The sequence below is a fragment of the Corvus moneduloides genome, chromosome 2, assembly GCF_009650955.1.
Source record: "Corvus moneduloides isolate bCorMon1 chromosome 2, bCorMon1.pri, whole genome shotgun sequence".
NCBI classification, from domain to species: domain Eukaryota; kingdom Metazoa; phylum Chordata; class Aves; order Passeriformes; family Corvidae; genus Corvus; species Corvus moneduloides.
In genome coordinates, this window is record NC_045477.1 from 15732679 (window position 1) to 15758319 (window position 25641).

Sequence of the window (25641 nt, forward strand, 5' to 3'; positions counted from 1 at the left end):
CTTAAGCTGCCTCTGCCGTGGGATGGGATACATGTGCTGGGTGGACAGATAGTATCCAAGGAAGTTTTATGGCTAAATGGGACAAAAGGTTTTGCTATAAAATTAGACTGTTTAAGTAGAAGGAATGTGTAGACTTGGCTATGAAGAGTTTCATACGAAGAGTTGCATTACACATCTGTAAATTCTGAAGTGGATAATCTTTCCCATATAAGAGTAATTAATTTTTTCCTGTAAGGAACCTATTCCGTTTCTGCCCTAAAACAACACCTGGCACTCATAAGCATAAACAATAAAAACTTATGGGCTTATTTTTCAAAGGTTCTTTCAGCAAAACTATTGAACTTTGACTGAGCTGGTGATGAATTTCTCTTTGAGAAATGTTGGTAGCAATATATTATTCAACAAACCATCTTGTTCCCTTTCTTGATTTCTTGTCCCCTTTCTTGATTTCTTGTCCACTCATAGCTCTGCTGATGCTCTGTACCATCCAGGCTCATTACAACAAATTCAGCCCTGCAACAACAGTAGGAATAAATATGTAAATTTACCTAGATCCTCTTACATAAAATTGTTCTGTGAATTTAGAGCTGAACTCTGAAGACCTTATTTTGTGTTTGGGTTCCTTGTGATTACAGTGTTTATGCTGATATGCATATGCCTGAGTAAGCTGTTCGCCAGTATAGTCGTTGGACTGTTCTTCAGCCAAAGTGGTATTATTTAGTCTTAATATAATCAGGGCCAGGGCTGTCCCCCTGTGCTGGGCACTGGTGAGGTCATACCTCGAATCCTGTGTCCAGTTCTGGACCCCTCACTGCAGGAATGACATGGAGGTGCTGGAGCATGTCCAGAGAAGGGAACTGAGCTGGGGAAGGGTCTGGAGCACAAGTGATGAGGAGTGACTGAAGGAGCTGGGAATTTTCAGCTTGGAGAAAGGGAGCCTCAGGGGGCAACTTCTCACTCTCTACAACTCCCTGACAGGAGGGTGTAGCCAGGTGAGGTCGGGCTCTTCTCCCAGGGAACAAGTGACAGAACAACAGGAAATGTGTCAGGGAATGTTCAGGTTGGACATCAGGAAGAAATTCTTCTTGAGAAGGATTGTCAAGTATTGGAATGGAATGCCCAGGGAGGTGGTGGAATCCCCATCCCTGGAGGTGTAGAAGGAATTACTGGACATGGCACTCAGTACTCTGATCTGAGAGGCAAGGTGGGGATTGGTCACAGGTTGGACTTGATGGTCTTGGAGGTCTTTTCCAACCTTAATGATTCTGTGACTTCTAAAGGAAACTTTAAGCACTAATAGTGTCACACAAGTTTCTAGAGCATCAATATGTCATGAGCAGTTGGTTTTAAAGGGCATACAGGCAGAAGTAGGCAAAGTAGATGACAAAACACTAGTTTAAAGCAGCATATATGTTTATATGGCAGGCATGGCTTCATAAAATGTGTTGATCTATTGAGTCTAATAAGTATTCTAGAAATGTAACATATGGGTTTTGATATGTGTGCTGTAAAGGTATTGTAGACAGCCATTTTAACCACCAGACTTTTAAGCACTAAAGTTGTGCTGGAGATAGTAGTGACCCAGGAGGCAGAATCCTTAATTACATATGGTTTACTCTAAAATAAAAAAAACAAAACATGGCTTAAAAATTTTTTTTATTGTATTTTTACAGAATTGCAGGATTGCTGACATCTTTTTTTAATTTCATTTTTGTCTCAGTTGGAGACCATTTAAAGGAGGACATTCTGGAATGAGTTGTCTCCTCTAAAGAGTTCTAACAATCCCTTTCCAGCAATAAGAAATGAATACTAATAGAGGAAAATGAAAAAAATACACAACAGTTTATTAACAAACAGAATGCCCACAAGGCAGGAAAAAAAGTAAATAACTGCTAGATATCAAACGGTTAGACTTCACCCCCCCACCCCCCCCACACACACACTGGAACAAAGACCCAAAATGCCAGAGATTTCCTGTTCTCAATACGCAATACAAGACGGCGTCGGCTTCCCTCTCGGGAAGGCAGGAGCTTTCACAGAGCAGTTCCAGCAGCAGACGAAGATCCGGCGGCTCATCTGGCATCAACCTTCTCCCCACCGCAAGTGCAGCAGATCACGGCAGGTAAAGCAGCTGGGCTGGAGCCTCTCAGTGTGTTTTCTTCCCAGCTTGGCGTGATTTACTGCGGCTTGGGTCGGAGCGGGGCAGCTCTGCTCCTGCTGGCACAATGTCCCTGGTCTCTGACAAGCAGCTGCTCAGTTCGCCTTAAGGCAGCCCAAAGATTGCTACTGCAGCTTCTCCAAGCCAAGGAAAGGAAAAGTTTTTTGCCTGGGCCAAAAACCAAGCCAGCCCAGCAAAACCCATGCCACAGAGAACTGCAAAAAACCTGGGTGGGGAGTTTTTAAAAATGCTCGAACAAAAGCAAAACTCTTCATCCCCCTGGTCCCCCACACACCAGGTCTTGGGCTACAGGGTCTTAAAGATACAATACCCATTTTTGTGCACAGAGCAGAGGATCATGGAATACGCTATCATAATAAATCACTCCAAGACAATTTTTGTGACAGTGAAACAGCTTAGTGTAAGCACCTGCAGACAAGATCACCTAATCCCATTACATGAAGGAGCAAACCACTGAATTGTGAATATTGGCTCATGTACTGAGCTTTGCCTTCTTCTGATGCAAAGCTGCAAAGTGTTTCATCAGGGAAATACTCTCGAGGATGTGCCTTCTAAAATGTCTCTCCTGTGGAAAGCTATGATGATCACCACGTTAAAATTTATGCTTGATTTAAAAATAGATAAGGAAGGCATAGAATTTGTTTGTTCCTGTTTCCTGTGTAACTTTCCAGTGTTCTAATGTTTTCTAATCTGAATATCCATATGTTGCTTTGCTTGTGTAGCTTTTACTGTGATGAAGACTGTAGTGTTTTGTAGTTGTGTTTTTTAATTTTCTTCGTCCCCTTTAAGGAAAACTTAGCACCTCTGATTCTGTGACCTATTGTTCCTAGCTCTACCTTCCGGAGGATTTCTTCTAATCAACCTTCTCCTTTGAGTGTGAAAAACATCTTCTCTTTGTTCTAGCTTCTCTTGGCATGTGTTAGCCTTAATGGAATTAGAGTGGCTTCAGTCTTGTTCAAATGTGCCTGAAGATGTTTCTATAAAAACTGGTATTAAACAACTAAATTATCTATTAAAGATAGATTGAAGAATTAAGGTTAAAAACATATATTCATACTGTAAACTACAATGTTGATTGAAAGTACTAGTCACCAAACATCACTGTTAGTTGCTTCTGCCAGGAAGGGACTATTGAGCAACCTTGGTAATATAAAAAATCATGTGTGAATGAAAATGGGATGAGCTAATTTGGCCATTGCATTTGGATTGTTTTAACCATGAGAAGTGGTCATCATGTTTCCTGCTCATGAAGAACCTGGTCTTTAGTCTGGAAGACAAAAAGCTTAAAAACTAAGTTCAGTGCTGTTCTATCTCTCAATAAGATGCAGTCCTAAAATTCAGGGTTCAAGTGACATTTACACAAGTGAAACTACCATCCCCACCCCCAGTTACTGGAAACATCTCCTCAGAAATCCTAAATTCACAAAGCATTGCACAAGACTCTTGCTGAATATTTAAAGAGCATCCTACCAGTGTTGGAAGGACAATTTTTTTTTTTTTTTTAATGGGCATGCTAAATAAAATGAAGCCATGGTAGTGTGTCCCAAAGTCATCAAAATTTGTATGAGAAAAACCATATGTGAAGCCCTTTTTAAAGACTCACCACAAGGAGTTACACACATTGCATACAGAAGTATATTCTAGGTCAATGTTTGCTTCAGAAAGAATGGGTTTTTAAAAAAAAATTAAAGAATTTCAGATGTTCTATCTCCTTCGGGGGGGGGGGGGAGGGAAGTAGTGGAATATAAGGTGGCAATGCTGACTTGGTTTTGGTCACTATACTTTGCTCCAAATGAGACATTTTTCTGTAGTTGGCCAAATTAGCTATCCTGCCTGCCATCTGAGATCTGTTTGCTGTGCACAATTCTGGTTAGTCAGCAACTCCTATACCTTTAGAAGCCAGAACTTAATACAGTGTTGTATGTACTCATCGTCAGCAGTGGAAGTGTTTTGTAGAATTATTGAGATTAATCAAAAAAGTGTTGAGAAGATCCACTAGAGCAAAACTGCTATGAACTTGAAAGGGACTGAGGATGGCAGATGGGTTGAAACTGGATGATCTTTACGTTTTTTTCAATCCAAATAATTACATGATTCTGTGATGCACAGGAAAATTGGTTCCAGCTTAAATTAATAGGACTAACTATAGGATGAGACACCTCTTCACTATACCAACATATTTACTTGCAACAGTTTTAAATTATAGTGTCAAGGTGTTCTTCCTAAACATCTGGAAACATGCTCCAACAGTAAGGGAATTTGTTTGACTTCACTGGTTCTGAATGAGTAAGGACTCCTGTTCCATATGGTGTTTACTGGAATTGGAACTAATTAGTTAGTACCATTTGAAAGTAAACTAAATCTGTTTTCAGGATTTTTAAGATAAATAATGGGTGTATTTATAGGTTTATAAATGAGGTGACTTCATGAAAGTGTTTATTCTTTCCAAATTGTTTGGCAATTCCAGCAAAAGTCACTTAAAGGTTGTAGGAAACTTCAGAGATCTTTATCTCAAATTGTGGGCCAGAATGGTTGTGTTCATTTGGGGAGTAGTGAGGGTGTTGTTTGTTTCTTCTGGTTTCCCAACCCTCTTGTGTTTCAGAGCTGATTTTACAGTGTAAATCAGTCTTGGTACTGTTGAATTCAGAGGAACATGCCAGTTTGAACTGGGTACTGAGCTTTGTTTTGCAGATTTAGTAACGTGCAGTTTCCCTAGGTGTTTGCACAGGCAAGCATTTCTATTGGATTGTTATCCCTAGTAGCACAAAGGGAAATCTATTTGTTCGGCTCTGAACTGTGTGATACGAGGCGAGTGGGACAGCAGTGGCAAGGGGCTTCTTCACCAATGGACTATTTACATGGTCTTTTGAAACATGATGGCACTAAACACATGTCCTCAGCATCTTGATGCATATTAAAATAAGCAACAGCTGAAACAGCTGTAGGCTCTCACTGCATTTGCAGGCTGTCTTTGAGCCGCTGATGAGTTGCTGTGGAAACCACTGCTGAGAAGGGCCAGGAGATGTCTGGAAAATAGGCTTTTTTTGAGAGCCTGACTAGTTTAAACCCCCATCCCCCATTTGCAGAAGCTCCCTCTGAATTGCCACGGAGACAAGAGGAGTACTGAAATTTTGAGACTTGTAAAAGTGCGAGCTATAAATATTTATTTGGCTAACAGCATATGCTTTCTGTGATGTCTCTCTGTTGGAATAAACTCCATGGTACATTGAACCTTTGCAGGTTGTGCATTCTGTGCATTCAAATCCTTCCTCTCTTCTGTGTGAGTAGAAAAAAAGGAGGCAATATAAACTTTGAAGGTAATTAAATGTTACATTTTGATTATTAATTATAAAACATTAAATTGTATTTTTTCTTCAGTATTTCCCCGTCTCATGCAGTAATCTTTCAGTGTTGGGGACTACTGAAAGCACTTAGGAGGCTGTTGAGTTTATCTAAAATTGTTGTACTTTTGTGTTCAGTTTCTTCAGAAAGGCTGACGTAAAGAATCTCTTGCTTTCTTGACCTGTGCCACTTGTCCACTTTCTCCTCTACAAGCACTTCAAGTTTTGTGTATCCAGAGCCAGCTTAGGGCTCTGAAATGAAATGAATCATTAACATGACCTTAAATTCCTAGGAGTCCTACTGATAACTTTAGATAATTGGCTCTGAAAACTTCAGTCTTTTGCTACTTTTACTTTCAAGTTGGTTTTTGGGGTGGTTTTTTTTTTTTTTTTTGCTTCACTTGAAAGTTCAGAATAAAAGCACCATGACTGCTGTGCTGGCTTTCCAGATTTCACTAAACAGTGCCCACAAAGCTGTGGATTAAGTCATTCTTAGGTTGACATTATAAATAAAAATCTCTTGCTTGGTCTGATCCGATCTGAAGCATTTAACTTCTTTTTCCTGTGAGACTGTGTTCCTCAAATCATCCAACATCAGCTTTTACTACAGGTAGAAATCTTTTTCTTAGTCTCTTTCTGGAAATGCTTCTCTTCCCTGTTTAAATAACTCCTGGCTGAATGAAAATGCTGTTCTGCATTCTGTTTCTCATGTGATTTCCACTAAAAAGACAGTTATTGAAGCTGCTTTAAACCTGCTTTCTGTAAAGATGAGTGGGAAGGATTGGGTTTGGGTTTATGCTACATCTAAGTAAAAGAATACTTTTTGTATTAGGCTCTGGAACTCTGGATATGTAATTAGTAAATCCACATGTAGTTCCTATTCATTTTCCAGTTGCGTCCAGATTCTTAGCAGCTTTTTGTAGCGGGGAGAAGTGAGGGAAAACAGTTCAACAAAAGCTTTACCCAGTTGTCAAAGAGTGCAGTGGCTTTCTAACATAAATAACTGTTGTGAGAATGCACTGATTTTGTGAGAAAATAATAAAGTGATGTCTCTAGAAGCATTTAAATATATTTAAAGTTTGTTCAAAGCTTTTGAAAGCTATGTGAACAGAGAAAGAGGAGGGGGCAGACAGTTCTTGCATATACAGACTTTCAGGTGCAGAATATTTTTCCTAAGTTAACCCTATTTCCAGGCATGCTATTTAAAATAGTATGTCCAGTATAGATATATTAGTAACTTAAACACCTTCAGTTTTGGAATGGGACTAATAATCTGAAAACGGGAAAAATTATCTACTGCATCATGCTGCAATAGAGAAAATCTATTTGAAACTGGGCAGCCATTTAAAATCTGTAACTTTAGGTTAAGTTTTGATTGGTTGTGGCTGGGGGTTTTGGTTGTTAGTTGGTTTGCTTTGGGGTTTTGATTTCTTTTTCCTTTGAAACAACTTAGTACTTGTCAGGGAAGGAACCTCCCAAAAGTGCATTTTAGGGTGGCACCTTGCTCTCTTGCAGTAGAAGACCTGCAGGCAGGAGACCTTGAAACTTGACAGGTTTGTCTTACTTGAGTATCTGTAGATATATTTTTTAATAATTTGACTGCTTTTGTTCTTGAGGTCTTTTATTAAAGAAAGGTGAGGAGTGTCTGCTGGCTTCCCAGCAAAACATTTAATGTCTGTGTCATATACCTAACTGACCTACCATCTAGATGCTGGCCTTGTTGTCAGCCTCAAATGTGTATCTCTGCTCAGGAGAGCAGCTGGAGTGGAGGATTAGACAGGGCAGAAAGTTGGGCAGAGAGGAACCTAATGAGGTTCAAAAAAGGCAAGTGTAGAGTCCCACATACCAGTAGAGGTTGATCTGCTGGGAAGCAGCTGTGTGGAAAGGCGCTGGGGGTCCTGGTGGACAACAAGCTGTTCCTGACCCAGCAGTGCCCTTGTGGCCAACAAGGTGTTACGTTCCAGAGGACAGGAACTGCAGAGGGATTCTTTTTAACATTCTTTTTCGGATGAAATATTTCTCTGATTGTAATAAAGCGCAATCGCAGCAAATATCATATCTGAGAACTGTTTATTGAAGGATAAGTGTTCCTACCGAACAGGGATAGAAAAGAGAGCAGAGAGAAGAAATGAGAGAGGGAGAGAGAAACAGAAGGCAGTTACTAGAACCCCGGGGCGCCCTGTCGGCGGCTGCTCGACAGATGGAGCGTGTGCTGCAAGCCTCGGCGAGCCTGTGCGGCTCTTGTGACCGGCTGGGCGCGACTTCCAGCCGGCGAAGGGCGGCATGTCTCCCGCGTCGGCGAACGACGGCTGCGGGCTGGCTGCTGCTGGGTGCTGGGCAACGCGAGAAAGGCGGCGGGCAGGCTGTGAGGGGCGGGAAAACGGCGGAGCAGGCTGTCGCAGCGATGGGCTGTCTCGGGGAAGCAGCAAAGCAGGGCACACGGAGAGGTGTGGACAGGAAAAACAGGCAGGGAAGAAGCAGGACCGCAGGGAGAAAAGGCGAGCGGGGGGGGGGGGGGGGGCGCCGAATGAGCTGAACCTCCAGGTGAGCCCCCGCTCCCTTCAACAAGCCAAAACGACAAGAACGCGGTTATGGCGCAGTTAACGGCTTCTATGGGGATTTTTTCCCGGGCAGCAGGGTTCTTGCAGCCCAGTGGTGAAAGTTTTCTCTGCCGTGATTGGCTGTCAGGCGAAGTCCCCCCAGAGACAGAACTCCCCTCCATTCTCTAAAGGGGTTGTCCCTTAGAGACTGTTATGTCAGCGGTCTCCGCCCCCCCCAGGTGTCCGAGCTGCCCCCTGCACGTGGCACGTGTTGAGGCTCCCCGCACATGTACAGCCCCGACAGTAATTTTCCATCCCGTGTCAGAAAATGGATTTATAGCATACAACCTGGACAATGTTGAGGCATAAATAAAAATTAAATTGGTTCCTCACAGAAGGTCAATGGGTTCCTGGGGTGTATTAGGAAGAGCATTGCCAGCAGGTGAAGGGAGGTAATCCTGCCCCACTATTCAGCCCTGGTAAGGCACATCTGGACTGCTGTGTCCAGTTTTGGGCGTCTCAGGGCAAGAGAGACATGGAGCTCCTGGAGCGGCTTCAGTAGAAGTTACAGAGATGATGAAGGGATGGAGCAGCTCTTACGAGGAAAGGCTGAGGGAGCTGAGGCTCCCTCAAGAAGAGATGACTGAGAGGGGCCCTCATCCATGTCTGTTGCTGCTTGCAGGGAGGGGTCAGAGAATGGACCAAGCTCTTCTCAGTGGTGCCCAGCAGTAGGACAAGAAGCAAGGGGCAGAAATGGATGCACAGGAAGTTTCTCCTGAACATGAGGAAGAACTTTCCTGTGCAGTGACTACACACTGGAACAGATTGCCCAGAGAGGGTGTGTAGTCTCCCTCTCTGGAGACGTTCCAGAACTATCTGGATGCAATCCTGTGCCATGTGCTCTGAGATGACCCTGCCTGAGCAGGGAGGTGGGACCAGGTGATCCACCGTGGTCTTTTCCATCCTGACCCATTCTGGGATTCTGTGAATGCATGCAAATATACAAATATCTTTAAAGGGTATGTGTCAAGCGCATGGGACTCTTTTCAGTGGTGTTCAGAAACAAGACAAAGGACAGTGGGCACAAACTGAAAAACAGGGCGCTCCATCTGAATGAGGAAAAACTTGTTTACTGTGAAGGTGATAGAACACTAGAACAGATTGCCCAGAGAGAATGTGGTGTCTCCTTCTCTGGAGATATTCCAGACTCCGCAATCTGCTCTAGGTGACTGAGATAGCAGGGGGGTTGGACTAGATGATCTCCAGATGTCCCCAGTTGTCAGGAAAATTCCACAAATGCCAGAGATTTACATACAGAAAGGAGACAGAGGAGTCCTTCAACACTATTCTAATAAAGGGAGAGAGTCCACCAGGGCACACGCCTGCGGGATTTTCTCTCTCAAGGTTTCAGAGGGCACAGCCTCCTTTTGTCCTTTTTGTACCTCTTTTTGGTAGAGGAACTGGGAAGGCACAGCCTTCCCAAACCACTTATCCCCCCTTGAACCTGTTATTTTACCCCCAAGTTCAGAAGTTCATGCTTGTGCAGACCCACATGTCTTTCAAGAGCCAAGCTGTCTGGTCTCTGCAACCAACCTGCTGCCCAAAGTTAGTAGAGACATTAAGACCCATTGCAAAGATGTAACACCCATACCTTCACCCATCAAATTGTTTGCGAAGATATTTGCTTTCCTCTCACTTCCAATCCCAACCATTCTATGATTTACTCCATTCTGTACGGTTCTGAGCCTGGGCTAGAAGTAGGGAAAATGCTTTTGGGGAATTTCGTTTGGTTTTGCTGGGGATGGAGGAAGGTCAGTTTTGTGTGTGTCAGATACTCAGCTGTAAAGATGGAATTTTAATTTTGTAATAGCTGCTCTTCCAAAAGAGAAGCCAAAGCAAATACTGGATTTAACTGTTTGCATCATTCTGCTCCTACTCTTTCCTTCCTTCAAAAACTTAGTCCATTTCACCATGAATAAAGGAATCTGACAGGAATTAGGTGAGTGTTTGTATAAACAAAAGGGGAGGGAAAGCTAGCAAAACTTGCTGTGTTTAAGTCATACAGTTTCCAAAACATGACTGCTGACAGCTATCACATAAGTGATGGTGTGGCTGAGAAGCTCTTCAAGCTCCTTTTGTGGTTTAGACCCCTTTATCTGTCCAGCCAGAAAATGTGCCTTCTTTCTTAGGCTATCATCCTTTATGCAGTACACCATGGTTGTTAAACTCGCTCCTCACATCTGGCTTTAGATGGGCTTATTGTTCCCACCCTGCAGACCCTCCATTCAGACTCCTCCTTTATTTGTTTTCTGTGGCTGAAGATATGCAAGGGTTTTATTCGTGAATCAGGTAACCTCTAACCAAAGTAAATCTTGTTCTATTACTATTCTTTAAGATTCAAGAAATTTTGTAACTTAAGGTAACTGAGTGACTGAAATTGAGTTTCTTTTGCCTATTTTTCCCCCCAACGATGTGGGATAACTTCCTCTAGCTCTTGTTCAAAATTTGAGGTCTTCACACCGTGTTTCTGTTGTTTACTTAATCACAGAATGGGTCACAGAATGGTTTGGATTGATGCGACCTTGTTGGAGACTGAAATGTTATGTTTCATGGCTTAAACGTCTTCATGAAGGACTTTTGCCTATTATAGCAAAGGTGTATAATGACGCTGCACCACCGAAGCCCACCCTGGATGGGCCTTCTCATTGAAACCCTGAGCTGAGTTAAACCACCCAAGGAATAGAGATAAGAAAAGTGACACTATTGTTCAAAGCATCTGGAAGAGCATCCACAGCAGGGCCCAGCCCAGCACCATTGGGGTGGAAGCCACAGCCCCAGGTTTTTCTGTTGCCAGGCTCACACAGATCCCTACACCAAAGCGGGGAGGAGGAGAGGTTTTGGGTGTGTGGCATAGCCTCTGGCCAGATGCAGTGAATGCCATCATCTGCTGGGCAGACTGGCCCAGCTGTGGGGCCTCCCACCCCGGGAAGGCCACATCTATGGGACAGCAGAGGGGGTGTCATGGCCCATCAAAGGCCCCCCCCAAAGGGGTCCTCAGACTCTGCACCAGAGCACTGCACGTGATACTACATGATACAACAGATACAGAGTCTTGCGAGGGACAGTGCCAAACTTGCCCCTCCCCCTCAGGGAGGTACCTGTGTGTTCCCACCTGCCCAAATGGGTATTAATCCATTGGATTCTATACTTTTCAGCGGGAGACTCCCACCACCAAGAAGACCAGATGGAGGGAAGCAATGAGACATTGTTGGGTCCCAAGAAGTGGTTATATGTTCCTACTTAATCTCTGTCATTCTCCCTGTCCCTCCCCTCCCTACCTTCCTCCCTTATTCCCTGCCTCCCTCCCTCCCTCTCTCTCTTCCTCCCTCTTGACTATTAAATAAAATATATCACTTTTTTGGTATCATTATCTAACTTCATTTTGTTTTAATCACACTCTTTGGGTATATTCAAACCTTTCAGTGTTTGATCAGTTTTATTCACAGAGAGTTAGTTCCCTTTGCTCTTCTCTGCTTAGAGTGGATTGCAACAGACCTTAAAGCTCATCTAGTTCAAATCCCTTTGCCATGGGCAGAGACATCTTCCACTAGACTAGGTTGCTCAGAGCTTCATCCAGCCTTAAACACTTCCAGGGATGGGGCATCCAAAACTTATTTGGACAACCTGTTCCAGTGCCTCACCACCCTCACAGGGAAGAATTTCTTCCCAATATCTAATTTAAACCTGCCCTCTTTCAGTTTAGAGGCACTCCTCCTTGTCCTGTCACTCCATACCCTTGTAAAATATCCCTCTCCAGGGGTCTTGTAGCCCCTTTAGGTACTGAAAGGCTGCAATAAGGCTCTTTTCCAGGCTGAATAATCCTAATTCTCTCAGACATTCCTCATAGCAGAGGTGTTCCATCCCTCTGATCAACTTGGTGGCCTCCTCAGGACTGGCTCCAACAGAAGGTCCATCTCCTTCCCATGCTGGGGACCCCAGAGCTTAAAGCAGCTCTGCAGGTGCAGTCTCACCAGAGTACGGCAGAGGACCAGAATTCCCTCCCTCCCCTGCTGCCCACAGGACATGGTTGGCCATACTGACATGTGGCTGACTTCACACAATGAAGCTGAGTTTATTCCAGTTATTTCAGGTTATGTTTTGATGCCTAAATCGCCAGGTTTTTTGGGTAGCTCAGGAGACTCCAGCAGAGGCTGTGAATACTCCCAGTGTCTCTCCAGCATGCCTGCTGGAGGTTGGTGTTCACCAAGCAGAACTAAAGGAAGGGGAAGGCTACTTAACACGGACCCTGACAGGAGTGTGGGTGGGAAGAGTGATGAGTCTGAGCCCTGGGTGCCTGTCAACAGCTGTCAGAGTTAACATGGTCCAGCCTGCTGATGCCACTTTAAGCAGGGTTGGTAGCCTTTGGGTTGTAGCAGCCACATACATCTTGGACTACTAAGAAGAATGGGAGGTACTAGTTTTGGGTGGATTTTGGTAATTCATAACAAATCCTGTCCAAAGGTAGGCAGCTTTTCCTTCCCCTTCCCCATTTATGGACTATTAAAAAAAAAAAAATGCCCTAGGGTATATTACCGTGTCCCGCAGCCGTAGGAAGGAGGAAAGAAGATCCAGCAGGCAGAAATTGTGCAGCAAGATTTATTTAATTATTTTACAAACTCTTTGATAGACTTTTTTCTTCATAGTCTAATTGGACAAGGATCAGCCACCCCTTGGGGGTGATTGGCTAGAATCCTAAAATATCCATTATCAAAATATTTTTCTACTATACTATAAACAAGACTTTTCAAGGTTGCAGGTGTTTGGTTGTTTACATACTCTACTCCCTCTTCTGTGAGAGAGAAAAGTCTCTCACAGACTGAGAAAATAGCAAGAAAATCCTTGCTAGCAGCATTTTTATATCTACAATGGGCAATGTAGTCTGTGGACTACTTCTGCTAGGAAGTATGGCAAAAAGGGAGCCAAAACAGATGTGTTTAAATGATGTGACAGCGGCAAAACTCCAAGTATCGAGTGCCTCGTGGTAGGTAGTTCCATGGTTGAGAAGTTTGCATCAGCACCTAATCGTATCACTGAGGCTTTACCCTGAAGTGGTCACGTCTGAAGGATGCTAACACCAAACAGATGCCTAGTTTCCTATTCTCTTTAAGGGATTTCAGTAAGAGAATTGGCTTTATTCCTGAGATGTTTTACTTCCTAAACTTACAGTATCCTCAGAAACCCTTTGTTAAGCTTTGCTTTAGACCACCTGTTGTTTAGAACGTGACAAAACAAATGCAAGACTGCTTTTTCTCTTGTACTTATAACTTTGTTTTGATTCTGTTCTCATGTAATTTCCTCCAGGCACACTGTTTCCTTTGTTTTGATTTGACTAATATGTTTTTCCTTAATGATTCCTCCAGCTAGTGGTTTCAGTTTACAGCTATGAGTGTTTATCCACTGGAAAGTGTAGGGTTTTGGAGTTTAGTTCTAAACAAGTATAGTTACTGACATGTAAAAGCAGCTTTTTTTTTTTTTCCCCCTGGTCTTTAAAAAGCAGCCTGAATAAAAGGTTTACTGGTACAGTAATATGTTATCTTTTCACTATTGCTCTTTATATGGTGAATTAAAATCCAAAACTGAAGACTTGGATTCTGGATATTTGGCAGAGATCCTTCTTGAAGGACATCGAAAGGAAGATATGCTCTAGCTTTAAGGACCTTTCCTATCTTTCTGCTTGATCAGAGTATATAATGGTTTTAATTTTGTCAGCTGTCCCTGCACCACCTTATGTTACTGTTTGGACTCTACAGCTTCTTGACAAGGGTCATGTATATGTGTGGTTTGTGTGTGTGAGGAAGAGGGCTGTGTGTATGTTGAACTTCTTTCCCTTTCTCCCCCTCTTTCTCATATTTTCTACTTAATTGTATTGCATAATAGAATCTTCATGTATTCTATTAATCCCTTGATGTAAGGGTAAATATAGAGACTTCATGCAATTGCAAGCTCCCAATACAAAGCTTGCAAAGTAATTCTGTAGTGACTTTCGTAGTGAAAAGTACATACCATAGTCCTGCTCCAGAAGTCATAAAATGTGTTTTTCCTTTTGTGGTTTCATATTCTGTGAATATTTGATCATGACAGTGAGCTGCATGACATCTGTATTAATGAGAAGGAGAGAAATTTCCAGGCTCATGAAACAGTGAATGTAATACATTGGTGAATTGCATGTACTTGAGCTGTTTTGTGTCCAGGCAGAAGACGTTGATGTGCCAATAATTTATAAATGGTTTTATCTACATATTGGAGACCTAGAAAGGCTTTCTTTTGAAATGTTAACAGGTGTTAGCTGCTGTCAGTCTCAGAATAAAATGCTCCTCCCCATCATGGAGGAAGATGTTATTTCAATAGATAAATGTGATTTGATAACTATTGGCATCTAGAATATGGGGGAAGAGGGGGGAAGAGGAGTATTGTTCTAGAAACAGGGTTTGGGTAAAAGTTAGGGGTAATTTTTTTCCCATAAATCTAAATAGGACCTAATAGGTTAAAAAGAAAATTACTGACTTAAGGCTATTCTAGACCAAGCCTGAACAAAACCAAGGAGCTGGAGTCTATATGGACTTGCAGGAATTGCTTTGGGAAGGGCTGGAGAAATGGTTCCCTCCTCTCATTTCAACAGGGTATGAGGGGGGCTTATAAACAGGATTTTTTTTCTTTTTTTCTTTAAAGTTCAGTAGGAAAGTTTTCTTTCTTGGAGGGGTGGAAAAAATTTCCAAGTGCTATTTGTAGTGCAAATATTTTTTTGCTGCTTCAGTATGCTAGGAGTACCTAAATGTCATTGCTAGAATTCTTCATGTCTTATTTATTTTCATATTATAAAGTTCTGATGTATAACTCTTTTTGGGGTAACAAAGTTGATGATAAAATATATTACGGACAGGATAGTTACACATGATTTGGATCGTTTGGTAATGTGCACACATGAAAATTCACTTTATGCTGTCAGGTGTGAGGCTGTGTTCTTTTAGACACAAGAATTGTTGGACATGTATTTGGAAGGGGACGTGAGACAGCTGGAAAGCAGCATGGAGAATCCATGTTGGAACAGGCTCCTGTCAGTAACTGTGACCTATAGAGAGCAGCCCATGCTGGAGCAGGGGAGAGCATGCAGAGGAAGGAGCAGCAGAGATGAGCTCATTCCCACAACTACTGCATGTATTCTATTTTAAACCACAGTAAACTTAATTATTTTTTCCTAAATTGAGTCTGTTTTGCCTGTGATGGTAACTGCTAACTAAACTCTCTCTCTTTCTCTTGACCCATGAGCTTTTTACTTGTTTTCTCCCTGGTCATGTTGAGGAGGATGAGTGAAAGAGCAGCTGTGTGGGTGTCCAGCAGCCACCCAAGGTCAACCCACCACAGTATACAGTGAATGAATAACTGAACTCTTGCTACAGTGCCAGGGTCTCAGATAGCAATTCTGAGTGTTGCTCCATGACTCAGAGGCAGTGGTTATAGATACCAGTACAACTGCAATTCGTATTTTTAAAGGATACTGAAAAAAACCCTAGAAAATTAAGGAGGAAAAAAGCCATAGGAGCAGAATGAATAAAGAATTCCCTCTGTTGTGCCAGACTTAAACCATAAGGAATTATCTTTAATTGAGAAGAAAACTGTGATAGGGTACTATGGTGTATGGGATCAGTGTTATTTAATGTCTTCATTAATGACATTGACAAAGGGATTGAACGCACCCTCAGCAGATTTGCAGATGACACCAAGCTGAGTGGTGCTGTTGCCACCCTTGAAGGATGGGATGTCATTTAGAAGGGCCTGGACTAGCTCAAGAAGTGTCCCAGGGGAATGTCATGAGGTTTAAAAAGACTGAGTTCAAGGTGCTGCGCCTGGGTCAGGCCAGCCCCTCATACCAATCCAAGCTGGGGGATGAACAGATCCAGAGGAGCCCTGCAAGAAGGACTTGGGGATGCTGGTTGATGAGAGGCTGGACATGCCACAGCCGTGTGCTCTGGAAGCCCAGAAACCCCCTGTGTGCTGGGCTGCATCCAAAGCCCCATGGGCAGCAGGGCAGGGAGGGGATTCCGCCCCTCTGCTCCGCTCTGCTGAGGCCCCACCTGCAGTGCTGCATCCAGCTGTGGTGTCCCAGCACAGGAAGGAGAGGGACCTGTTGAAGCAAGTCCAGAGGGCCACCAAAACGATCATGGGGATGTGACACCTCTCCTATGAAAACAGTCTGAGAGAGTTGGGGTTGTTCACCCTGTGAAGAGAAGGCTCTGAGAAGACCTTATTGCAGCCTTTCAGTACTTAAAAGGGACTTACAAAAAAGATGGGGACAAACTTTTTAGGGCCTGTTGTGTATTAGGACAAGGGGTAATGGCTTAAACTAAAAGAGGATTGATTCAGAATAGATACGAAAAAGAAAGTTTTTACCGTGAGGGTGGTGAAACATGGCACACATTACCCAAAGAGATAGTGGATGTCCCATCCCTGGAAACATTCAGGGTCAGGCTGGATGGGGCTCTGAACAACCTACTCATGTTGAAGATGTTCCTGCTCATTGCAGGGAGCTTGAACTAGATGACCTTTAAAGATCCCTTCCAACACAAACCTTTCTAAGATTCTATGATGGTACCTTCAAACAAAGAAAACAGCATGTTAACTTTGATCACTGAGAACCCATAGCTGAAAGCCCAAATGGGTTAAATCAAGGCAGAAGTGAGGCACTAACTTCAACAGAAGTAATCAACTGTTAAAAGAAAGCCATATGAAGCAAGATATTGTTAATTTGTTTGTGTTTTCAGGTCAAGACTAGATATCCATCTGCTAGAGTGTGTGCAACTCTTCCCCCATTAAGCAGGGGAAAGGGAAATTATTTCTTTAGAGATGGATGAAGGAGGTTTTGTGTGGTTAAGAAAGTCTAATCTTGCTATTTACCTAGTTTCTATCAGTGAAAAGAAGATTGTTTTTAACCAAGTCAAGTTTTTAAACATTGATGCAAAGAGATTCTCAGTTCTTGTCAGTACCCCCTATAACAATTGTTCAGTTGGCTGATGCAGACGGAGGAAATGGACTGCATTAGAAGTGTCTGTACTGTCTTCAAAACTAGTCCTAAACCAAGGGAACTTGAGATGCTTTTGGGGAAAAAAAATAGTGTGTAAAGAACTGTGTAAAAAAACTGTGTAAAGAACTGTGTTCAGCTGTTGTTAAGCACTTGCTAGCCTGACGTGTAGTAATCGTAATACCTGTGACCAACTTCTGATAGCTGGGTGGGGGGTTGATGTAGATCTAGTGGTTATTTCACTTGTTCTTTCTGGAATTTCAGTGTTCCCAGTACATGAGTGTGAGGAGCCGAGGAGCCAATTTAATTTTGAGTTCTGTCTCAACATTGTTTGAAATTACCAGAGGTATGTGGGGGAGGGGCTGCACAAGTGCTACTTGCAGAAGGCAGCTAGGAGAAGATGGAAAGCCCTGTCTCTCGGGAGATTTCACCTAGCCATCTCACATCTCAGGTGTAACAGGCAGTCAGTAGGAGACCACCAATGACACTGACCTCCAGAGAGGTTCTCCAATCAGATGGCAAATGGTCTTCACCGATGGGCTGCAGCGGAATGTTGGACTGGGCCAATGGTCTATTGTCAGCATTGCAGACCTTGGGAGGAGCCAGGGGGTGTAAAAGTAACTGTGTCACAAGCTTCAGAGCTTTTTGTCATTTTGCTATGAGTAGCTGGTTCTTCTGCCCCCGTTTTTGCCTTCGCTGGCCCTTGCTAGCCCTCGCTTGCTCGCTCTCCCTCTCACTGGCTGGACACCTGCTGACCACCTCCTGTGTCATGCCCTACCACTTCATGTCCCTCACCTGCTCCAGCTGTTGCCTGTTCTGCCTCCCTGCGTTCCTGCCTGATGCCCTACCTGCTTCAGCCCTGCCTGCCTTGTTCCTGCCTGAGCCACCTGTTTCCAACCCTGCATCACTGATCTAGCCTGTCACCACGAAACCCACCATGACCCTGTCCAGGGTTCTGTACATCCTGCCCAAGTGCCCACTCACCTCGTGTCTGGCCTCCCATCGATGCAGGAACTGCACTTTTGCTCTGAGAGATGCACAGGTTCCCCCCACCAGGAAACATGCATGCACAAGCTGCCAGTTGGACGTTGACAGCACACTCTGAAATTCTGGTGGTAACTCCCATTTTTTCTTTCCGTTGCCCCCCTTTCTCTTTCTCTCCCCATTCTTTTTCCTTCTCCTTCTTCCTTTTCTGTCTTTTCCATTCTTCTTTAGTAGGGCAGCATCCTTTTCACTACCAGTTAATGGTTCTCAGATACAATACTTGCCTCGTTTTGCTTAATTCCATCCTAGATCATCTGTTTTAAAAGAACTCCCTGAAGTTCCCCCTCAGTGGAATGCGACAATGAGATATCCAAGAATGTGTGGGGATTTTTTCTCTCTTTAAGTTAAAACTAGATGAATCTTGATTAATGTTTTCTTTCCCATTTCAACAAGAATTTGAGGTAATTGCCAACTACTGTATATATCTGTTACCCTGTAGAAGCTGTAAGTGGTATTTTTCAGCAAACATGCATGCCTTGTAGTAAGAATATAATGGAAAATACACTTAGGGATTAATAGACGTCTCCCAGTTAAAAACAGACTGAAACATTATCGCAGTATAAAACATTTACTGTTTATATAGAACTTCTTACATGTAAATATCATTATGCGATTGTAAAAAAAAATTGCTTATTTTTTACAGATGCCAGAGCCTGGAGAAAAAAGATTAATTGTTCAAGGCCAGTCCTGGTCTAGCTCTTAGTTTGTACTCTTTCTAGTAGGCAATTTCTAACTTGTACAGTGTGGGAAAATCTCAAAAATACTGCTTGTAGCTGCTAAACCATGACACTGCTGAAGGACATATGAAATCACAATGTTTATTGCTGATTTTTTTTTTTTTTTTTTGCTGTCCCCTTGCAGATCCTGATGTGTCTGGAATCTCCATTGAAACAGATAACAAAAACGTAAAAGCAGAGGAGTTTAAGGGTACAGTATGGGCATTGGTGTGATAATTTTTAACATATACTCAATACATGTAAACTATGTATACAGAGGCTGTGCCAGTATTGAGGTTGTCTTCCTCTTTCCTGAGGGGTCTTGTGCCTGCTCTCTCCACTGACTCTGTGTTATCTTTGTCTTGTCCCCATTTTCTCTTACTCAAGGTGGGGTTGAACTAGGTGCTTCCCAGAGATCCTTTTCAACCTCACCTGTTCTATGGTTCTATGACTTGTTTGTCAGTTCTGTAACTTCTGCCTAGTTTCCTTCCGCACAAAATTATGGGAGCTGATGGAAAGGAGAAATACCATTATATTAAATATCTTACAAGAGAGAAAAGTGAGGGACTAGGAGAATAGTTAAAAGTTAGCTAATTACAAGTAACAATAATTTAATGTCTGTTTTTACTTGTCAGTAGCTATAATGGCTATTTACATAATTATATATGTATGTATCATATATAAAATAGCAAATTACTTCAAATAATGGGGTAGAGAACTTACAGAGGCAAAGAAAAAAACCTGTTTGACAGGTAGATGAGAAAGGGGTGTAGTGTAGTGTGAGGTTTGTGGGTTATGTGGGTTTGTTTTTTGAATTTGGTTGGAGTGGAGAGAGGTGGGAATTTGGGATTGAAAAAACTGTTCTCTGAGCTTTAAACCTTACTCAGCTTCTTGAGGTAATAATCAAATATTTTAACGGTCTCTAAAGCTGTCATCTGGACTTCTGTTAAGTATTCTTCTCTTGACAGAATACATTTAGAGCTCAAGGCAGGCAAAAGCAGAGAGAAACGCTTCAGGTAATATTAAAGCTTGATTAGGTTCTGTCTTTTTATATGGTATATGGCTTGCATTTTGTTCTTTTGTTATTTGTACATTGAATGAAATCAGTTTAGCACAGCCCAGATGCCAAGCCAAGTTCTCCATGTGTAGCAGCACTAAGGGATGGTAGGGCTGATAGACATAGTTATTCCACTGAGTGCAGCATTTTCCTTTTCCCCTCTAATTCCTGTTACTGTAGAGGAGGATGGTCAGGCACTGGGACAGGCTGCCCAGGGAAGTGGTCATGGCACCAAACCTGACAGAGCTCAAGGAGCATCTAGGTGACACTCCCAGTCATGGTTTAGTTTTAGGTAGTTCTGCAAGGAGCAGGAAGTCAGGCTCACTGATCCTTAGGGTTCCTTCCAACTTGAGATATTCTATAATTTTATCACCAATGATAGCCTCCAGATCAGATATAAATCCAAATTAAACATTGTGCAGATCTCTCCAAAATTCCAGAGGTCTTTTGCAGGCCTAGCAGTACCAGTGCTGATGCACAGCATCCTGTGGGCCTACCTTAATGCAAGTCAAGTACACCTGCTCTGGAAAATACCTCTCCCTGACTCCATTACTATAGGAAAAAGTGGGAGAGGGGAGCTATAACTAAGGAGGATTTTATTATGTTGTCTGTTCTGTGCACGCTCCCTTTCTTCCATCTATTCCTTTTCTCCGAATAAGATTAGTGGGTGGGCATCAGTGCTTGGGTTTTTTCTGAAACAAAAACACATGGCATGCAAGAAAGGGGCAGCTCATTCGAGACTTGTTCAGCTGAGAACACTTCAGCTGAGCTGTCTCTGTGTCAGCTAATAGACACCAGCTCATTAGACCAGCCAACTGTCACAAGGCCAGTAGCAAAAGCAAGCTGAGCTTGAATGATGTTCTTTCTTTGTTAGAAGGATACAAAAACAAAATGGAAAGGAAACTAGCAAATCTTAAGACTCAGGAAGCCTCCACCCATCCACTCAACCTGAAGTCAGGAACCTCAGACTTCCTGAGTGCACAGCATGTTTTTTGAAGTGGCCAGCGCATGTGTAACATGTTTCTGGCAAGGAATGCCCTCCTGCCTCTTTTTCTTCCAAGTCTGGACATTTTTTCCCCCTGTGAGATATCACCAAGGCTACCAGCCTGGCTTTTTGTTTCTTTTCAGAGCAGACCTAGGAAATCAGACTCTGAAGGGCAAGTGAGTAGATCTGTCAGTAGCTCTTAATTGCCTTCCAGCCTCATTTGCTGAGACCGTAAAGGGGGATGATGGTTGATTATGTTTTAGCAGTGCATGTTTGTGTCATGAAAGCTAGACAGGCCTTGCCAAAACTATAAAGGCTTTTGCTCTTTGATACTGTGGCCTGTATTGGAAAATTAGTAGCTTACAGGTAGCAAGGTCTATATTGTGCTTGTTTCTTTAGCCATCTTACTAGAATGTTTTCCATTCCAGTCCAATTAAGTTATACATTAAAACATAAAAACTAGTGATACTGAATTCAGAATGGTAATTCACAAAATATTGTTAATAACAGGGTCGGGGTCCCTTTTTAAGGGGTGCTCAAAAATGTTTAAACTAAAATGAGGGTAGTAATAAAGAAGGTAATTGATGAACTAGATATTCCCATGTTGGATGGGGAAAGTAATAAACCCTATCCAGAATGGGGATATCTAGTCCCCAGCATCTGAAGTTTGATCCAAAGGCCACTTAAGTATAGGAAAATTACTGGTTTCTTTTTCCCCACTGTGTTTGTGTAAATCTGGAGAAGCATCACTTTGAGAAGTAGATCTGGCCATTGCTGACTGCACAAGTTCTTTTGAAGGGGGAACATGAATTTCATGGAGCCTGAATGTGTACCAACACAATACTAAAATCTCTAATTTTGTCTTTTGTCTTTATTTTTTTTCCTCCCTCTAGAGGCTATTCTTAGTTGCAAACACAAATTTTCAAAAGGGATGAGTTTAAGAATAGAGTGGAAGAAAATCCAGTCTCAAGGAGTCTCATTTGTCTACTACAATAGTGAATTTACAGGTACAGTACTACAAGCAGATGGATGGCTTAACATGTCATTCTCTAGCGTAGCTATTGACTTTTTCTTGGGGAACAACACCAGGAAAATGACTGAAGAAGGCTCTTGACTGTTCATATAGAAGACCTATCTTTTTGAGAAGAAGAATTCTTCTCTGGGGAAAAAAAGGCATTTCTTTAGAAAATCGTCGATTATGAGTTACCTTTTTAATGAAGTTAAATATAATAAAACTCAAGACTAAGAAAAATCGCACTGCAGATTCCTTGGGATTTTTCAACAATGAAATTGCATGCAGATGTAAACTCCCCTAAACTACTGCAGGCTCTGCACTCCTACCCTAAAAAGAGGTTTCTGAAGCCTCCTGTAAAGCAGGAGGCTTAGATATGAATAATGCAGCATTTTTTATATACATAAAATATAAACTCAGCTGTATATTTTAAATTATTTGTATTCTTTTCAGAAGTAGAATTTCTCTTTGTTCTGAAAAGGACTTAGCTTTGTGTGTTAAAGAAAATATGGGTCTCTGTTACACTGTACACAATAAATGAAGGTTGAGAAGTGAAATAAAAGCACAGAAATTTTGTTAGTTTGTAGAACTTGCAGATGTGCTGACCTTGTTGATGAACTTGGTTTTTTTCTGCATACATTTAATATAGAGAAACACTGGAACTCATGGTTCTGTGTGTGCATGTAACTTGAATTTCATAATAAGCTGTAGAATAAAAAAACCCCCAAATTTATTGTAAGAAGTCTGATGGCACCTTGCTAAATCCATTAAGTTTTTCTTGCCAAGTTAAAGTGTCAAATACTCTGCTGTGGTCTCACTCACAACTTTTTCTTTAAGGTAATTAAGTTAGTGATTGCCATGTCTCCAGTGGAAAGTGATGTCTTTCAGTCACCTCACTATTGCTACACATATTTTCTTGAAATACCTGCAGAAAAGTGCATTCCATCTTCCAACTGGATAATGTATGGCAGATGGAGGTTTTTTAATTGAGGGTGATTATTTGGAGTAAATTGAAGGTTCATACTGTCTTGGGAAAGGGATTACATATTGCTATTTGCTGATAGGTAACTAACACTGAACAAATGAGCAATAGTTTAATGTACAATATGACCTAAGTAAATTAAATTTATAATAATTTAATTATTATATTAAATTATTGTATTAAATATAACATAAATAAATTGTATGTGATTTCAGAATAAGCCAACGAGCCATAGATACTTGCTTTCAGACTGAAAGGGGAAATCTAGGTTAGATTTACAGAGGAAATATACACAGGAAATTCTTCCCTGTGAGGGTGGTGAGGCACTTGCACAGGTTGCCCAGAGGAACTGTGGCTGCCCCATCCCTGGAAGTGTTCCACACTAGGTTGGATGGGGCTTGGAACAACCTGGTCTAGTGGAAAGTATCCTTGCCCATGGCAGTGGGGGTGGAATGAGATGATCTTAAGGTCCCTTCCACTCCAAACCATTCTGTCATTCTATGATTCTATAAACAAAGAGCAAAAACCTCTCTGACTGTTCTCCCTAAAGGTGATCTTCGAGGCCGAGCAGAGATGCTGAATACAGGAATCCGAATTAGGAATGTGACTAGAAGGGATTCTGGGACCTACCGCTGTGAAATCAGTGCCAAGAGTGAAGAAGGACAACGCCTGGGAGAGGCTACTATTACTCTCACAGTATTGGGTACAAGCTTTATTACTTAGGCTTCTTCAAAGAAACTGGATGATGGGGTGTTGGGGTGTTGAAGGTAGGGTTGTCCACACAGTGTGTGGCTGCTAGGCTTTTGGGTCTTCTTCGGGATGGGTTTATAAACACACTTGCACATGAACATTCTACAACGTCACAAAATAGCTTGGCAAAAGTCACGCTTGCATTAGAAAGGGACATAACTAGGGTTTTGTTACATAAAAGTAAGTTTCAGTTCTCAAAAGTGAAATTGCTCAGTGACTGAGAATCTGGATAAGACGATCACAGTGTTTGGCACTGGAAAGTCAGCATCTGTCAACACTTATCAAATATTTATAAGCAGAAGTTCATTCCAGTATGCTACAGTTTCCTCCTGGTTTTGGAAGGAGAGAGTCTTTGTGCAATGACAGCCAGACAGCTGGCAATCTGTGGACTTTATTTACAGGAGAGATGGTGGTGCCTGCTGGAGGGCAGTTGTTCTTTGTTGGTCTTTGTCTTCTTAGCCAGTTAGGGAACAGATGGAAAAGTGAATACTGAGCACATTGTTCTCACATTGGGTTAGGTATTTGTCCCACTGGATGAGTGGTAGAGGCCAATAGTTTTCCTTTTTCACTACAAGGGGCAAAAGAAAATACTTGCTTTTGTAGATTCTATATTTGTCCTATTAAAAATAATAGATCTTTTAAAATTGTGTATAAAGTCTCTTAAGTTCTTCATAAAGGATGATAAATGCATGAACTTCTGATTAACACCAACGAGGTAACCCCACTTAATCCTTTTTTCTTCTACTTTCTCAACAGCTTTCCTGTTTTAAATGTGGCTTCTCAATTTAAAGTTGAAATCTTCAGGGCCAAAGGAGAAAGGGAAATGTGTTGTTTACAAACCTTTTTGAAAGTTAATGTGAATTAGTGTTGCACGGTTTTCTTTATTTCTGCTTTTTGTCTTAAAATCAACCAAGAAAAAACTATCAATACTTGTTAAGGTGTCAGTTGTTCTTTTAATGTTCCATGGATGCCTTCACACCATTATTTGTCTTCTACATAATGTTAAGTACCAAAAAATAAAAAATTAAGTTTCTTTTCTGTTCACATATTAAAAATCAAAAAAGAGACGTTCATCTTGATAGGAGAAGGAACAAACAGTTCTCCTGCATCTCTGTGGGGGAATGTTTGTTTTTAATTTAAACTGGAATGTAGTAACCCATTGGTTTTGGTCATCAGACTGGGGTTTACAAAGTGCTTATGATGACTGCCAGTCAGTTAATCTGACAATCACTTCTCAAAAGTCGACTCCTTTTAATACAAAAACTCTTTTTCCTCTTCCTCCCTTCAGTTTTTAAATACTAGGGCAGGGAAGGAGGCAATTGCTGGACTACAGATTCCCTGAGTTATCCCATCTCTCTCTGTGAACAAGAGGTTCCATACAAGAAACAAAGTGAAACGAACTCTCTGGGGTTGGATGAAAGTGCACAGATTGGAGACAGGATGACACAGCATATGGTGGGGGGAGGCTGGCAGTAAGCACCTCTTCCATTTTTAGCAACTCATACATTTTACTGTGCTCTCAGGAGCACGATTCTGCCTTCTAACCCTTCTCCTGCACCTCATTTCTATGATGTGGTAGTTATCAAATGTGCACAAGTGCTCACCTCCTCACTATGACTGTCAGCCTGTTGTCATGTGGACAGTACATGTATATATGTAAAAGTGCATGTGTAACAAGTGCAATTTCACTGTCCAGTTGCTCCGACTACTCCAATGTGTGACGTACCCAGCTCCGCAATGACGGGAACAGTCGTGCAGCTGAGCTGTAAGGAAACGGAGGGCTCCCCTCCGTCTGAGTACCAGTGGTACAAGAATGGTGTTGCCTTGCTGGAGAAGACAGGAACAGGCAGTGCTAGAGCAGCAAACATAACTTACACCATGAATAAAAAGTCTGGCACTCTGGTAAGTATAATAACCAACTCTGTCTTAGATAGCTATCAAGGAGACCAAATTTACTGT

General features: G+C 42.1%; 1 protein-coding gene and 1 long non-coding RNA gene across 7 annotated transcripts in view; both read left to right on the plus strand.

The window, feature by feature from the left end:
- JAM2 (junctional adhesion molecule 2) overlaps positions 1-25641 on the plus strand; it is a 50646-nt gene that overhangs the window by 14096 nt on the left and 10909 nt on the right. For 5 of the 6 annotated variants that reach the window (XR_004237830.1, XM_032097579.1, XM_032097570.1 and 2 more), the window contains exons 1-4: positions 18969-19107; positions 21832-21945; positions 23483-23635; positions 25379-25584. Coding sequence is in view for 5 of the 6 variants with exons in the window: in XM_032097579.1 (XP_031953470.1) it covers positions 18984-19107; positions 21832-21945; positions 23483-23635; positions 25379-25584 (597 nt within the window). In the remaining variant the exon portion in view is untranslated. Of the gene's footprint in view, positions 1-18968; positions 19108-21831; positions 21946-23482; positions 23636-25378; positions 25585-25641 lie in introns of those variants that run through there. The other variant, XM_032097557.1, reaches the window with a different exon arrangement.
- Positions 1172-17332, plus strand: LOC116438624. Its single transcript, XR_004237851.1, has 3 exons — positions 1172-1182; positions 8500-8502; positions 16094-17332. It is a non-coding gene; the product is annotated as an uncharacterized LOC116438624 (long non-coding RNA).